General features: G+C 36.1%; 1 protein-coding gene across 2 annotated transcripts; it reads left to right on the top strand.

Moving 5' to 3' along the window:
• The first annotated feature begins 667 nt into the window (after positions 1 to 667).
• Positions 668 to 15,238, top strand: LOC143223454 (uncharacterized). 2 transcript variants are annotated; one of them, XM_076451459.1, is made up of 3 exons: positions 668 to 1,258; positions 8,806 to 12,302; positions 15,008 to 15,238. In XM_076451459.1, exon 2 carries the CDS (start codon positions 8,832 to 8,834, stop codon positions 11,652 to 11,654), a length of 2,823 nt encoding a protein of 940 aa, XP_076307574.1. In that variant the 5' UTR covers positions 668 to 1,258; positions 8,806 to 8,831; the 3' UTR covers positions 11,655 to 12,302; positions 15,008 to 15,238. The 2 variants fall into 2 exon arrangements, with proteins under 2 accessions (XP_076307574.1, XP_076307572.1); XM_076451457.1 differs by having other exon boundaries at positions 15,005 to 15,238.
• The last annotated feature ends 1,282 nt before the right edge of the window (positions 15,239 to 16,520 follow it).

Genomic DNA, 16,520 nt, shown 5'->3' with positions numbered 1-16,520 from the left:
TAATTTTAATCCAAGTCATGTGATCGTAATGATCGGAACTGTTGTCGTCCGTGTAAAGTTTTGTCTCATCGCTTTTACCATAAAATAACGACACATGTATACCTTATAGGCTTACTATTGATTGTTCTGGTACTTTCATTTCTGAATATTTGCATCATGTGTTGCTGGAATGATATGACGACCTGGCACCTTGATCTATGTGTAAAACATTGATACCCATCCTTCAAGGTATAGAACCAAACACCAGACGGTGTCTTTAAAATGATACAAACCAGACACCAGACAGTGTCTTCAGAATGATACAAACCAGTTTGTTTTGTTTTTGAATTTCGCACAAAGCTACTCGAGTGCTATCTGTGCTAGCCATCCCTAATTTAGGAGTGTAAGACTAGAGGGAAGGCAGCTAGTCATCACCACCCACCGCCAACTCTTGGGTTTCTCTTTTACCAACGAATAGTGGGATTGACCGTCACATTATAACGCCCCCACGGCTGAAAGGGCGAGCATGTTTGGCGCAACCGGGATGCAAACCGGGTCGCACGCCTTAACACGCTTGGCCATGCCGGGCCGATATAAGCCAATCACCAGACAGTGTCTTCAGAATGATACAAACCAGACACCGGACAGTGTCTTCAGAATGATACGAAACAAACACCAGACAGTGTCTTCAAAATGATACAAACCAAACATCAGACAGTGTCTTCAAAATGATACAAACCAAACATCAGACAGTGTCTTCAGAAGGACACAAGCTAAACAAACTGTTTTGGTACTGACACTTCGAGATCTTTTTATTAAGTTAAAACATTATCTCTGCCCAGTTGAGCAAGGTGTAGGAAATTGCCTGGAGGGTTTTCTGTCGAGAAAACTAGCAGTTCAAGCCCCAGTGAGAATGTGAGTGATCAGAAGGCGGGCCTCTACTCAGAGAGACTCCTCCGCGACGAGTCGAAAATTATGCGTAGAGAAAGGTAACCACCGTTGCAATGTGGATAATGGAGGGACAAGGAACAGGCACGTTCCGCACTTTCTATGCTTCTGTACGATTACTATGCTAAGTCTGGTTAAGGTTAGGGTTAGAAATAGCAAGTCAACGAATATTTGCAGAATGATTTGCTTTTGCTAAGGCTGGTGACGATTTATCTGTTCAGTAGGCCTAATTTACTGGTGGTGTTAGCTGAATAAAAATACCAGGAAACCATGCGTGCTTGGTACCATTCTTTCGGTAGCTACAGCAGAGATATTTTCAACAAATAAGAAGGTAAGTTTGTGTTATATCTATATGTACATTGTTTGTTTAATGTATTTTAATAGCTTTTAAACTTCTTCCAGAAGATTCCAGGCTTGTAAAATATCTAACTTTTATTATGGTGATTATGGTGTATACATGAGAAAATTCGAAACGGAAAAGTTATTACGTCAACCAATATTTAGTTATTATTGTGAATATTTCTTAAACTATTAACTTCCTAAAACTCACTAACTAGAACCACCTTTCTTTGAAGATTTTATTCGAAATATCTTATTCTAAGATCTTGTATAATAAGGCTTAGGTGTATTATAAAGTAAATGTATTGTTCTTAACGTGTTGTTGTTGTCGAGTTTCTGTGTGGTACAAATGCTGTTATTTCTAGTATTTGTTTAACTTGCAGGATTGTAAACCGGTGATTCGAGGTTGTGTTTTTCTTACGTACTTGCTACACAAAGTACCATAATATTACGAAATGTGACTTTTTAATATAAAAATAGCATCTACAAACCTGAGAATATTTACCAATTTAACGTTTCACAACCATGAAAAGAATGTAAGTACCCGTGTGGCCTAATGGTTACGATGTCCGGATTGTGATATCAGTGGTTTATAATTTGTAGCCTGTAATCACAAAAACACGAGATCCGCATTTTGGAATCGTGGGTGCTTTATAAGAGCGGCTGACAAACCCCACTGTTAGGTCAAATAAGGGTCAACTCAAGAGTTAGCGATGAATATTATCAACCAACTTCTTTTCCTCTAACCAATCAGTTCAGGAAATGCTTTCGTTTTAGTCTCAGTGATAAAATGTTACTGTTATAAACATTTAACTAGATAATTTGTTACTAGATGGCAGCTTAAAATTCTAAAATCAAGTATGTTATACAAGTCAAAACAGTGAATTTGTGTGTACTAACAGTTAATAACACATCACATGTCACTTCTTTTTCTGTCAAGACCTACATGTTTCTGTGTTCCATTCATAAAAGCTGTTTTTTTTAGTTAATAACTTGCAGCAGAGAAGGTGTGGAATCATGCATAATTGTTTAGTAACTGTTGGCAAATTTTTATGACTGAAAAAGTGTTTTTTTTAAGGGGGGCATAAGAGCAGAGGTTCGAGCCCTTCAGCCACCCTGCATATCACTGTGTGTATGATTGTAGGTTGTCAGGGTTACACAGATATTTACAACCTCCTAAATCGTTGCTTGAACCAAAATAACAGCAAACAATATACTTCACCATTTTAATAGTTCTGAGTATAGTTTCACCTTGAAATCAAAGGGAAATATACGCTGACTTAATATAGTAGGCCTAGAAACACAATATAATAAAGTATTTAATATTCGAGATACTAAAACAGAAATACGGAGGGAAAACAATAATAAATACAAGAAAGAAATTTCATTTTATTATATGACATTTATTTCAATCCCCATAAGTACACCTTTATATGAGGGATCATGTTTTTCAGTTTAATGTTTATTTCTGTACTCTGCATTGTCAGCAGTAAGTTTGAAGATTTACATTACTAAATTCTGGATTCGATTCCTCGCAGTGGACACAATGCAGATATCTTATAGTGTAAGTTTTACGCGTAAATAAATGTTTATGTTGAATGTTAATATTGTACTTCTATCGCAACTATTAAAGCAATATTTGAATTAATATTATAGTATCTGGACTAGACATTACAAATACTATACTTCAGGTGTTTGTTCTGGTGCATCTAAAATAAGTTAAGGAGATCTCGTTTTGGTAAAAGAAACTTATCAATAGAATGATTAATAGGCCCGGCATGGCCAAGCGTGTTGAGGCGTGCGACTGGTAATCTGAGGGTTGCGGGTTCGCATCCGGTCGCGCCAAACATGCTCGCCCTTTCAGCCGTGGGGGCGTTATAATGTTACAGTCAATCCCACTATTCGTTGGTAAAAGAGTAGCCCAAGAGTTGGCGGTGGGTGGTGATGACTAGCTGCCTTCCCTCTAGTCTTACACTGCTAAATTAGGGACGGCTAGCAGAGATAGCCTTCGAGTAGCTTTGTGCGAAATTCCAAAAACAAACAAACAGAATGATTAATACACAATTAGAGTAAACACAGCCTACTCTAGTCAGTAACAATCTTAAAGAAAATTATATATAATTTACGTTCTTATAGCTGAAATATGTGCTTAAATAAATATAAGTTGACTTGTACTATTGTATTTTGGTCAGTGAACTCTTGTATAGTGTTTACATTTTAGTTTTTATGACCTACTGTTTCTGTTCTAAACATTTAACTAAATAATTTGTTTGTTAAACGTGAGGCGAAATTGAGAATGCGTGAAGTGATATCACTGGGGTTTGTTTGTTTTGAGTTTCTCGCAAAGCCACTTGAGGGCTATCTGCGCTAGCCGTCCCTAATTTAGCAGTTTAAGACTAGAGGGAAGGCAGCTAGTCATCACCATCCACCGCCAACTCTTGGGCTACTCTTTTATCAACGAATAGTGGGATTGACCGTCACATTATAACGCTCCCACGGCTGAAACAGTGAGCATGTTTGGTGCGATCGGGATTCGAACTCGCGACCCTCAGATTACGAGTCGAACGCCTTAACCAACCTGGCCATGCCGGACCATCATTTGTGCAAATTAAGTAAAAGCAGTAAAACGACTGTACTTTGAACAGACATCACATGATAACCTTTCAGCTTATAAGAAGGAGGTAACCATATTTAAATGGTTTATGAGATAATGATAAACAAAAATAATCAACAGAATTTCTTTGTGATAATTTATAGATATCATACAAGTGAAGGCTATGATTTTCATTTAGCAGTTTGTCTTGTTTTTTTGCCGGACTGAAGTTTGAAACCACGTGGTGAATTTTCTTCAAAGTTTTAAAATTATAGTTAAAAAACACAAGTTAGACTAGCAACAGAAAATTATCGACTTTTGAGTTTATTAATAAGTTACATTGAATCTGAAGAAGAGTTATTGTTTGGTTAGTTTGTTAAACAGTCAGTTATTAGTTCAAGTTTGGAATATTCATTGTTGTTGTTGTTTTCGGCAAAGTGTTAAAAAGACATTACACACATTTTGTAAAACACAAGAATAAAAAACACGCTACATTTTTGTGTAAGCATCAACTGCGAACTTAGGCTTATCAGTGAATATCAGTTGAGCTAATTTTTAAGATTTAAAGTTTAGTGAGAAAAACAGATTTTTTATTATCATTAAATGGACTAGACTCTCCCATTTTCCTTTTACCAGATAATTCAATAAAAAAACTAGTCTAACAATAGAAACTATATGAACACTTGTGTCAGGAGTAGGATTAGTTTGGCAAACATAAAATAAAACAAGACACTCAGAATGATAACACATGATCGAAGAGAGATTTAAAACTTAATGGAAGTGATAAAACACCGGAAAGTGACATAAATTTGATAGAATAAATTACGAGAATGTGATATAAGACTTACACAACCAGTTTGATTTGACGGAAGGAAATACAGGAATGAACACATTAAAATTTAAAACAAGCCACAGGAAGGGTACAGATGGACCATAAAAATGCTAAAGAATCATAAAATGATCACAACAAGACTGAAGGAGTACAGAAAGATTTTAATAACGAGACCGAAGAAGCCATAGGAAACCTACAGAGATACATCATCCTCAGAATAAAATATCTGAAAACTGAATTGGCAAACAAACATCATACCAGCCATTGCGTCCATTTATTACAAACGTTTTCAAACTAAAATATTATTAGCTGTGTAATATAAAAAAGTATAGTTCATCTGGTCTACAACTGCCATCAGTTTCACCACCTGTGAACTGTCGACCTTCATAGAATACTCCAGCTAGTACTGAATTTAGCAAGCCAGTTCAATAACACAGCCTAATCGACAGATTGTGACTGAATAAATTCTATAAGATGAATATTAGGAGCGGTGAATAAAACTTCATTCGTTTTTTTTTGCTGCATATTTAAAAGGATTGGCTTCACCAACGTTAAGGAATCTTCCAACAGGGACTTATAATAACTATCATACTTTGTTAGCAACCTTAGCAAACAAATTCAGAGTCGTCTCAGAAGGGACTTTCTGAAGCGAAGTTTAGAATTAGATAAAAAAAAAAGGGTGAAACCTTAGACAAACTTTTCTATTTAACTTATACAGATGCTACACTTCAACCGATAGATTTGTATTTGTATTTTGAATTTCGCGCAAAGCTACTCGAGGGCTATCCGCGCTAGCCGTCCCTAACTTAGCAGTGTAAGATTAGACTTATTAGAGGGAAGGCAGCTACTCATTACCACCCACCGCTATCTCTTGGGATACTCTTTTACCAACGAATAATGGGATTGATCGTAACATTATAACGCCCCCACGGCATGTTTAGTGCGACGGGGATTCGAACCCGCGACCCTTAGATTACGAGTCGATATTTAAAGAAACCGGTCCATGAATTTGTGAGTTTATTGATGGGAAGCCCTTGCATTGTTCAGTCTGATCTAGTAAAGAAACTTTGGTAATTGCGTCCAGAAATGGAACATGAAAATGTATTGACGCAGATAACAAGCGGCCATAAAGTTTCAGCAGAAGTACCCTTAGTTTCTATATACAACATAATTTGTTGGTAATTCAAAATTATATGAGGTTAGGCTTGCCTCATAGAATTTCATCGTGCATGATTAGAAAATCTGTGCGACATATGTTGATTTACAAACAAGAAATTTATCTTTTGTTGATAGCAAGGAGGAAAGCTCAAGTTTGTTTAATTTGAATTTTGTGAAAAGTTATATAAGAGCTATCTACGCGAGCCGTCCCTAATTTACCGGTGGAAGGCTAGAGGGAAGGAAGCTAATTATTACCACCCATCGCCACCGGCACTGTCTGTTTATAGAAACCGTATTTCTAGTAATACAGTTCACATAGGCCCAACATAACCAGGTGGTTAGGGCGCTGGACTCGTAATCTGAGGGTCACGGGGTCACATCCTCCTCACATCAAACATGCTCGCCGTTTCTGTCGTGGGGGCTTTATAATCCTACTATTTGTTGGTAAAAGGTAGCCCAAGATTTAGTGGTAGGGGGTGATGCCTTCTCTCTTGTTTTACATTGCTAAGTTAGGGACGGCTAGCGCAGATAGCCCTCGAATAACTTTGCGCGAAACTCAAAACAAACCAAAATCGTTTTAAAACAATCAGTCATGAGATGACTGAGTCGATTGCCTTAACCACCTGGCCATGCCGGGCCTTTTTAAAACGAAACCTCACATAGCCTAACAGGATGCTCGACTTGTATTCTGTGGGTCGAGGGTTCGAACCGCCGTCATCGAATATGCTCACCCTTTTCGCCATGAGGGCATTATAATATGACAGTTAATCCCACTATTCTTTGGAAAAAGAGTAACTCAAGAGTTAGCGGTGGGTGGTGTTAACCAACTGCATTTCCTTGTCTATCATAGTTAATTTAAGGGCCGATAGTTCTGGGATAGCTTTTCACGAAATTCAAAACAGACCAAACCAAATGTCTTAAAACACTTGAGCTTGATCTCATTTCATTTTTCTTTCGTCCTCAGTGTGAAAATTCCACAGTTTTTATATATTCAAACATGTTATATAGATGAGGCACCTGCGTATGTGAGTCTGCTCCAGTTTTATCCAACACCGGTTTTTCTGGTTTTACTTGTGCTGATGATACGTTCGATTGCACTACACCTGTGTACCGAAACCTGTTTGTTTAGTTTCTTCAGTCTCTTTCTAACTATGATGAACATAAGTTTGTTTGTTTGTTTTTTGAATTTCGCACAAAGCTACTCAAGGGCTATCTGTCCTAGCCGTCCCTAATTTAGCAGTGTAAGACTAGAGGGAAGGCAGCTAGTCATCACCACCCACCGTCAACTCTTGGGCTACTATTTTACCAACGAATAGTGGAATTTACCGTCACATTATAACGCCTCCACGGCTAAAAGGGCGAGCATGTTTAGTGCGACCGGGAGTTGAACCCGCGACCCTCAGACTGCGAGTCATGCCCCCTAATTACCTGGCCATGCGGGACCTATTGGTAAAAGCGTAGCCCAAGAGCTGTCTTCCCTTTAGTCTATCGCTATATAGTATCTTTGGGCGAAATTCATACCAAACAACTTTGTTTGAAACGTTAATTTCAAAGTCGACAGGTTACACACATCATTGAAGTTTTATTCACTCACATTCTCGTTAAATCTAAAATATTATTCGAGTGTTATTTTATCTCTACTTTGTAAAATAACAAAAATAATCAGATTATTCTGTAATGTACTAGGAACTAGCAAGTATTAATTAATAATTTTAGGTAATTATTCGATTAAAAGTGAAGACTAAATCTTAACCCAGCAGTTCAGCGATAAGTTTACGGACTTAAAGTGCTAGGAGCTGCAGTTGAGTTTCCTGCCATGGATAGAAGACAGATAACTCATTGTGCAGCTTTGTGATGAAATATGTTTTCAAGGCTGTTACAGTGAAAGGGAAAACTGAATATATCAGGCTGCAAAAGAATACAAACATGCAGTGTTAGTGGGAAGATTTTTGTATCCAGTTCCTACTGAAAATACTTGATGTATTTGCTCTATTTTACAGCTTGCAAATGCTAGATGAAATGGTGTTGGTCTTTAAAGTTGAACGTCGCCAAAAATCATGTGCAAGTATTATAATTTGTGTTAATGAAAAACAAAACACACGAAAGGTCTGAGTTTCTCCGTTTGTAAGTGTGCAGTTCTTTTAAATGTGTGTGTAAACATGTTTACTTGAATATTTTTAATGTAACAGATTAAAGACAAATTATTTCTGGAAATCGATTTATATACTTGGAACTATTTTACTTAACAATAATGAAAAAAAACTTAGAGGTTTAGTTTACAGAAATAATTTGTCTGTGGTTATCTGCTGAGAAGCATTCCTAATTTTGAACAGATAGATTGGATGAAGTAACCAGTATTGACTTATCGGCTACTCTTGTCTTACTAAATAGTAGGATTTGACCGTCACTCTTATCACGTACCCATAAACCCAAAGCCCGAAGCGTGTTTATGTAGAAACAAGTTGAAAAATATGAATTCTAGAACTTACAGTCCTGGCATATTAATCACTAGAACACGCTCGGCCCTCTTTGATCAAGAAAATGGTTAATACTTCAACGAAAGAACAAAAAAACTGAAATTTTAAGAAACTAGTTAGTTCTTTGACCAATGAACCCCCAGTGGCACAGTGGTATGTCTGCGGACTCAAACCGATAGAAACCGGGTTTTGATACTCGCAGTGGGCAGAGTACAGATAGCGTATTGTGTAGCTTTATGCATAATTCCAAACAAATAAACAATTGATCAATGAACAAAACTTTAAAAAAAGTAGATACATTCCCGAATAAGGATCAGGGTGAAAAATATTTGAAAATATATAGTTCCTTTCGTAGTCTTACTGTAATAGGTAATTCCTTATTTAAAAAAAAACAAACACAACAGCTAAATCCGTAATAACTAATTACGAAACTGATCTGTCAAATTTGTCTCATAATTTTGTTTGTTTTCTTCTTTCAGAAGTCATTGCAGAAACTCACTAAAGAATGGGTAATTCAAACTCCCGTTCTGAGAAGTTAGCGAGAATTCAGTCTTCTGCATCTTCTCCGTTCCAAAGAGATGATGGTCATCTTCAACAGATGCCAAAGATCCGGGTTCTTCCACAACTTCCAAGTGGTCGTGTATTACGGGTCACGGAAAATGGCATGTTCCTCCAAAACGAAGGCACTATTACTGGCAAGAAAGCGCAGTTGTTCATGAAACAACAAAACAATGATATTAACCCAGAACTTTCAAAACTTCTTCAGAAACGTTTGAAGTCAGAAGAAACATACTTCCGTGGTTCATCTGTTGAACGAGGCTTCTTCGGATCAAAGAAAGCGTACAGTGATCCAGACATTGTTCACAGTGTTTTGAACTGGGACGGACTTTTGCAGGCAGAAAAGGATGCAACTGATAGTATCTACAATACTAAGAGTCTGGTTGCTTTGAGCCCTAGCGAATCGAAGATTAAGTCCAGAAAAAAAACGCAGGAATTCGGATGGTCACATTCAAGTAGTCTTCCCCGAGATTTTCACAACGTGCGTCACCTAAATACTGGAGAGGATACTCAACAATTCAATAAATATAAGAGGTCACTCTTTTCAAAATGGCGAAATATGAAAAAGGAAGATAAAGTGAAAGGAATATTTGGTTTCCCCAAAACTCCAATCATTCCTGCTCCAGATTATAGTACAGAATCTGACGAGCTTCAAGTTGAAAAAGGCGATGATAATGGATATTGTTCTCAAGAAACGAAAATGGAATCTCTAACAAGAAAAAGTTTCAATGAAGACAGCAAAAGTAAATCTAAAGGGACATTATATGATCTTAATAAGAGAAATCTTTGTGATAAAAATATAGGAGAATCGGCTGTAGAAACATCCTCGTATGTCAGAACAAGTCCAATACAAGAACACACAAAATATGAGGGTTTTAGTAAACAGTTATGTGTGAAATCCCAAGACGAAGATATTCACCAAGAAAAGAACCAGTTTACAAGAAATCCGAAAGCCTTTTCAGGCATCAAAAGTAACAAATGTTTCAAAAATAATGAAAATAGCTTTGATCATTGTATCATAGGGAAAAATAACCATATGTGTAAAGGGTCAGATGAGCATATGGAGACAGAAATACCAAACAAATCATATGCTCTAATGAGTACTAAAAACAATAGACTTTTAACTCCTTTACCCTGTGTTAATCAATCTGAGTTTGATTATCAAACTTCAGACATCGCTTGTAAACTTGGAAATTTAAATAATCGAGATAAATCTTTAGTACATGTTAAAGAAAATAACACTAAACTAAACAAGGCTCCGCTAAGATATGCCAGAGAAATTTACAGTTCTGCAGATACAGGTAGGTTGAATAATCAACACGTGGAGAAACTGTATAAAGATCAACCGAATTTATCTTTCTGTGCCCCAAGAGTCCCTTCTGAATCTAGTTTGTCTGGTGAGGAAGACACAGAGATCAAAGTGAAAATTAAACCCATTTTACCACGAAGACGACTTCAGCCGCCACGGTTTTCTCCAACTGAGGTCTGGAAATCCTTGTTCTCTGATTGTTATCAGTCAGAAGAAAACACTGAAGAAGAGGAGGAGATATCTGAGATAAAATTACACCGAACCAACAGGCTTGTTGCTCCACCTAGAATTGGTAAAGATCGTTGTGGAGATTCTGGAATTTCTCCTGATGTCGGGAACCCAGCATTACTGAATGAGACTATTGAGGATATGTTTTCTGATATTAAACAACGAGGAAATCTCCAGAATCTGGATTTATTTTCAGAAGAAGCACAAGAAAATATTACTTCTAACAGGCAACTTCGTCCATTGCAGATGACTCTTATAAAAGATTTGGATGAGTCAGAAAGAAAAAACGAAGGAAAAGAATTTAAAAGTGTTTCAAATTCTGCCAAGTTGACTCAACCAGATCAAAATTTTATGTATAACCTACATACAGATTATAACGTTTTTAACCGAATAAATGCATCACAGAGTGGCTCACAAGAACTACTGCCTGATAAAAACTTTGAAAGACATAAAAAGAGCATCAAGAAAAGTCAACAGCAACTGAATAGTCTCCGTAACTTAAAAAAATGTCTTGGATTTCGAGAAAAACTACCAACTACTGAGAGTTGTAACAATGTTGATTCAAATTGGCAATTCAATCGTAGTGTACCGTATGAAATTGATAAAACCGAAAATGTTGAAATTTTGAAGTTAGATTACGGACATTTGCCAAAACGAAACTCTGACTATTTGGTTGAAGAGAATGTGCAACAAAGACATTCATCTATTCAGAAAGGGAAAGAATGTTTTATGTACCTTCCTGGATATGGTGCAACTCACAATGGAAAGCATCAAGACACTTCAACACTTCAAAGAGAAGCAAAACAGATTTATTCGAAGAAAAATAAATTGACATTTCAGAATGCTTTCCAGAGAGAACAGACCCATGGGTTAGAAAGTGAAGCAGAAATTGAATGGATGAGCAAGGTAGAGGAAGAATTCCGAAAGCAACGAAAGTCAGAGAAAATGAGTCTGTGTAGTCAATTACAGGCTTTAAACCAAGACACCACAGTTTGTGATTTGGAAAAATATGAAGCTACTTGCAACTGTGGTCCTAATTATATCAATTCTTCTAATTATCAAAATCTATCACCTGACAATGAGAAGAACAAAGTTTTTGAAAATCATGATATAGAAAGTAAGGTACTGTTACGCGTAGCCAACTTTCCTGACTCTGAAGACGTCAGAAGAATGACAAAAATGAACTACAGAAATGGGCAACTGGTTAAACTGCAACCGAAACTCAGAAATTAATATTCTAGACTTTATGTCTTCGCGATATTTGGAGGAATAAAAGTTTACTGAGAGAGGTCAAAATGAACACCGTTTTATTAGGAAGTTCTAAATAGAGAATAAAAAAACCACCAACATCAACAAGAGGAAGTTTTTTTTATAAAAAAACGACTTCTGAGTTGTACGGTTTATTTCGTCTATCTGAATTCAGCAACACATCGAAAGAAATAACGTCTTCTCCATCATTTCTTGTTTGTTCATCACATATATTTGATACAGGTGATACAAACGAAAAAAAATTAAATGTAGTACAGGGTTCAGCTCCTTCCCACACAGACATTCCACGTAAACAGGATAATCACGTTTGTTTGGAGGTAAAATAGATAATATTCCAGCTATTAAGAAAATTAAAGCTGGAGTAAGGGAAAACGTGTTAGATTATTTTAATATATGTTAAGACCACCAGATATAACAGAATGCCTAAGGAATTTTAAAAAGTGTATGTTAAGAGAAACAACACAAACAGAGATTCTTATGTGTTAAACGGAGCTCAACGTGAAAGAAACAGAAGCTCTCGTGAAGTGTTGTCAAGACAGAAAAAAACTGATTCTGTCAGTGGAGTTAATTAACGTAGCTCCTGTTGAAACCCTATGAGAACAAATTTTCAAGGTAATTTCATTATTTTTTTTATTCCAATACCTCTCACTCAAAGATAGTTCCTAGATGAAGTTACATCCCCAATAGCGCATTGTACTTGTTCCTTCAAAGGCTTATTTTATCATTATTTCAAATGTTAATAGACAATAGGCCACAATGCTGTAAGTACAACACCAATTCCAAAAACAGAAGAAATGCGTTATGTACTATCAATAGTTTTGTGCCTGTTCGCCAATACTGTTCTATTGCTTAAATGATATGTAAACATATTCCAGTTCCGTAGTCGATCTGTTGAAATTCGGTAAGCTATCTTTATATTACTATTAGTCATGCGTGTGCTTATCGGAATGGTTATTGGTTAGGGTATTAGTCTCTCTACAATTTTGACCAATAGGGAATCTTTTCCCAATTATTAAACGTTTCTTTTTAAGACAGTGTTCGGAATGAAGGGAGAAAAATATTCAGATTTTGTAATTCATTTAACCTTTTGCTAAACAATTAAATTTTATCACGTACACGACTTTTTACAATCCGACATTCGTGACGATACATTTACATTTTGTGATGTTTGTACATTATTTCTCGAAATTAATTGATAATTTATGTACAAGGTGTAAAACTGAAACGAGTTTAAATCCATATTAGACGACGTCCAGTAAAGGAGAAAGTTTTATTATTTATTTCAAGATTTATAGAAGTTTAATTTAAAAGGTCTTGTCTTCCTGTTTCCGCTGATTCAGCAGCAAATCTATGGATTTACAACGCTAAAATCACGGAGTTCAATTCCCCTCGGTGGACTCAGCAGATAGTTTAATGCAACAAAAAAAGACACAAACTGGTCTTCCTCTTCTCTTTATTTTTTAGCCTTTACTATTTTTTGCATGAATTAGAATAATATTGAAGTAAAAATATTGATTTCGTTTGAATATGCTATAAGTAAAAAAAACAACAAAAGCTTCTGGTTTCATGTTAAATCACTCAAGACCCTTCAGCTTCCAAGGACTTAAGTCGTTCATGGACCCCACGTTTATTTTTAACATGATGTGTACCACCAGTACACTGATGCATCATAAACTTACAGAGTTACCCTATACCTTTGATACTCAATATTAACTTAAAATAAACACTGACTGGTGTTTGTTTGTTTTTTATTTCGCGCAAAGCTACACGAGGGCTATCTGCGCTAGCCGTCCATAATTTAGCAGTGTAAGACTAGATGGAAGGCACCTAGTCATCACCACCCGTCCCTAATTTAGCAGTGTAAGGCTAGAGGGAAGGAAGTTAGTCATCACCACCCACCGCCAACTCTTAGGCTACTCTTTTACCAACGAATAGTGGGATTGACCCTCACATTAAAACGTCCCCACGACTGAAAAGTAGAGCATATTTGATGCGATCGGGATTCGAATCCGCCACCCTCAGATTAGGAGTCAAACGCCTTAACCCACCTGGCTATGTCGGCCGGATAATTGAAACAGAAAACAGAAATGTAAGTGAAAGTCAAATAATGTGAAGGTTATAAGACAGTGTCGACTAAAACATAAGTAACTTCTACAACTTTCTTGACAGTTTGCATTGGATTTAATTTCAAGACGTGCATACTTTTCTCCTTAATATTGCTAGTCCTCCAGTTTTAGAAATGAGACGACTTAATAAACTGTCTCAAATTTACGGTTAAGTGTTACTGAAACCTGTTACATAAATCAAACAACGTCAATAGATATTAAAAAAGATTATAAAACAAACTGAAGGGTAACGTTATGACTGTCATGCATACTGTATGATGTTGGTATTATTTTAACACTTTGATTTGTAATATTTTGTAACACATACATAGTGGGATTGGCTGTGGATAGTGATGACTAGCTGCCTTCCCTCTAGTCTTACACTGCTAAATTAGGGACGGCTAGCGCAGATATCGCTCGTGTCGCTTTGCGCGAAATTAAAAAAAAAAAATTAATACATCACCCGGCGTCACTTTACTGCCCTCCAGCGATAAGTCAACGGACTTCTAACGCTAAAACCGGATTTTGTGTTGCGTTCCACTCAACAGCAAAGAAACTCCACGTAACATTTGTTTGTTTTTCATATAGCAAAGCCACAAAGGGCTATCTGCTCAACCCACCGAGGGGAATCGAACCCCTGATTTTAGTGTTGTAAATCCGGAGACATACCGCTGTACTAACGGGGGGGACTCCGCGTAACGACTTTCAACGTCGTTTTCTTTGTCGATTTTATATAATTTCAAAATTGAAATAAAAACACTAAAAATAGCATAAAAATGATAGTAAAGTTAGTATGTACTAAGAAATTGTTAAAATGCTATTTTTGTTTGATACACAAATTAGCTGAAAGAAAAAAGTATTCATGTTTCTTGTAATTATGCATAAAATCATCAAAATGATTTATGCTCATAGCTTTTGTAAAAATATGTTGTAAACATCGCTGACTCTAACGAAATAATCCCGTTGTTACATTTCGATAACAGTCATGCATATTTACTACCTTGTAGTGTTTCTGTCAATCACAATAAAATATTATCTATCAGCGACTTTCGATACAAACTGTTGAAACGCTAAGGGTAATAACACAAACATGTATCTTTACTATCTTACTCTGTTTAAGTTGATCGATACAAAACAGTATATTAGTAATTTTCGATGTAGCATAACTTGTTGAAACAGTGATAGTAATAATATTATATTTCTTTTCAGCAGGCCAACCACTGCAATATTACTGGCAATAATAATCGAGAATCTAACCTTGATCCAGATCACCAGACACGTGCATGGTCGAGTTCACCAGAGTTCAATCACGTGCTTCCTCGTGGGTGCCTACCGTGTTTTCATCGATGTCAAGTAGATGTAATCTGATAAAGACTAGGGATATTTGTCTGGTGATCAGACGGTATACAGACATAAAATTGAATGTTATTCCATCAATAAAAAGCATTACAATCTCTTTAAACTTTACATAGAACATAACGTAAATAATTTAAGAATAAACTATAATTTGAACGACTTTATAAAAATATAGAAATCAAGATAATTAATTCGTACCATAAATTGGTTATGTTAAAGAAAAACACACATTTATGAGAACAATTTTTCTTTTGAATAAACAAAAAATGAAATTAATCACTTTATTGTATTTTACATTAACTCCGCTAGCAGTGGACTAATACTGGAGGGGTTGCAGAAACAATTCAGAATTAAATAAACAAAACTTATTTTAAAAACAGCGACTCTTTAATGAGAAACAAAAAGAAATTAAACATTAAGTTTCCAGAAGGAAAATTTATAAACAGCCCCTCACTGGTGCAGCGGTATGTCTACGGACTTACAACGCTAAAATCTGGGGTTTGTTTACCCTCGGTGGGCTCAGCAAATAGCCCGATGTGGCTTTGCTATAAGAAAAACACACACACACAATTTATAAATAAATATAAAACGTACAGGCTTTTTCTTAAATTTAAAATACGAAGACCATTACAGACTCATTACTTTATACGAGAAAAACAAGAATGAATTTTTTTTGAAAATCAAGTTGGGAAAAAATTGTACCATGAAGATTGGTAGGTTATTAGAACAATTCCAAAGTAGTTGGTGAATTTGTACGTTTTTAAACGAGGATACTCTGAAGTGTACTCCAGTGTAAGTTGTGATTGTGAAAGTTGATATTCTCTGTGTCCAGAAGTCCAATATAAGTTGTGATTTATTCCTCACAAGTTTGTTTTGTTCAAATGTTATATAAAAAATCGTTTATTTAATCATTTAAAATTAATCAGTAAAACACTTTCCTCTGTGATGTTCTAAGGCCACCCAATCACAGAGACTCTAATATATCCTCGATCAAGTTTCCTCCACTGTCCATAATTACTTCTATAATTACACTAATCCGAGGGTACCTGGTGTGCCAAGTTTAGTTCCGCTAGCTTGTTAGTATGGGTTTGACAACAATTTCAACAAAGACACTCCTAAGATCCAAAGGAGGATCAGAAACAAAAAGTCTTGGCTATATTTGAGTTCAGCAACCATGTAAACCCACTACTAAACCTCCATCATGTTCTGATGGCCTTCCTGACGCGTTTTAATCTCATTTAGTAACCCCAATAAAATAAGGGTAAGGCCTACGCCATATAGATAAGGACAGCTCGGTACTACTCCCAGCCCGCATGTCATGTTTCTATTTGTTCTAAGACTGTGGGTTGAGTTTGCGGCTAACAAATTT

The sequence above is a fragment of the Tachypleus tridentatus genome, chromosome 8, assembly GCF_004210375.1.
Source record: "Tachypleus tridentatus isolate NWPU-2018 chromosome 8, ASM421037v1, whole genome shotgun sequence".
Classification (NCBI taxonomy): Eukaryota; Metazoa; Arthropoda; class Merostomata; order Xiphosura; family Limulidae; genus Tachypleus; species Tachypleus tridentatus.
This window is presented reverse-complemented; position numbering and strand designations above follow the sequence as displayed.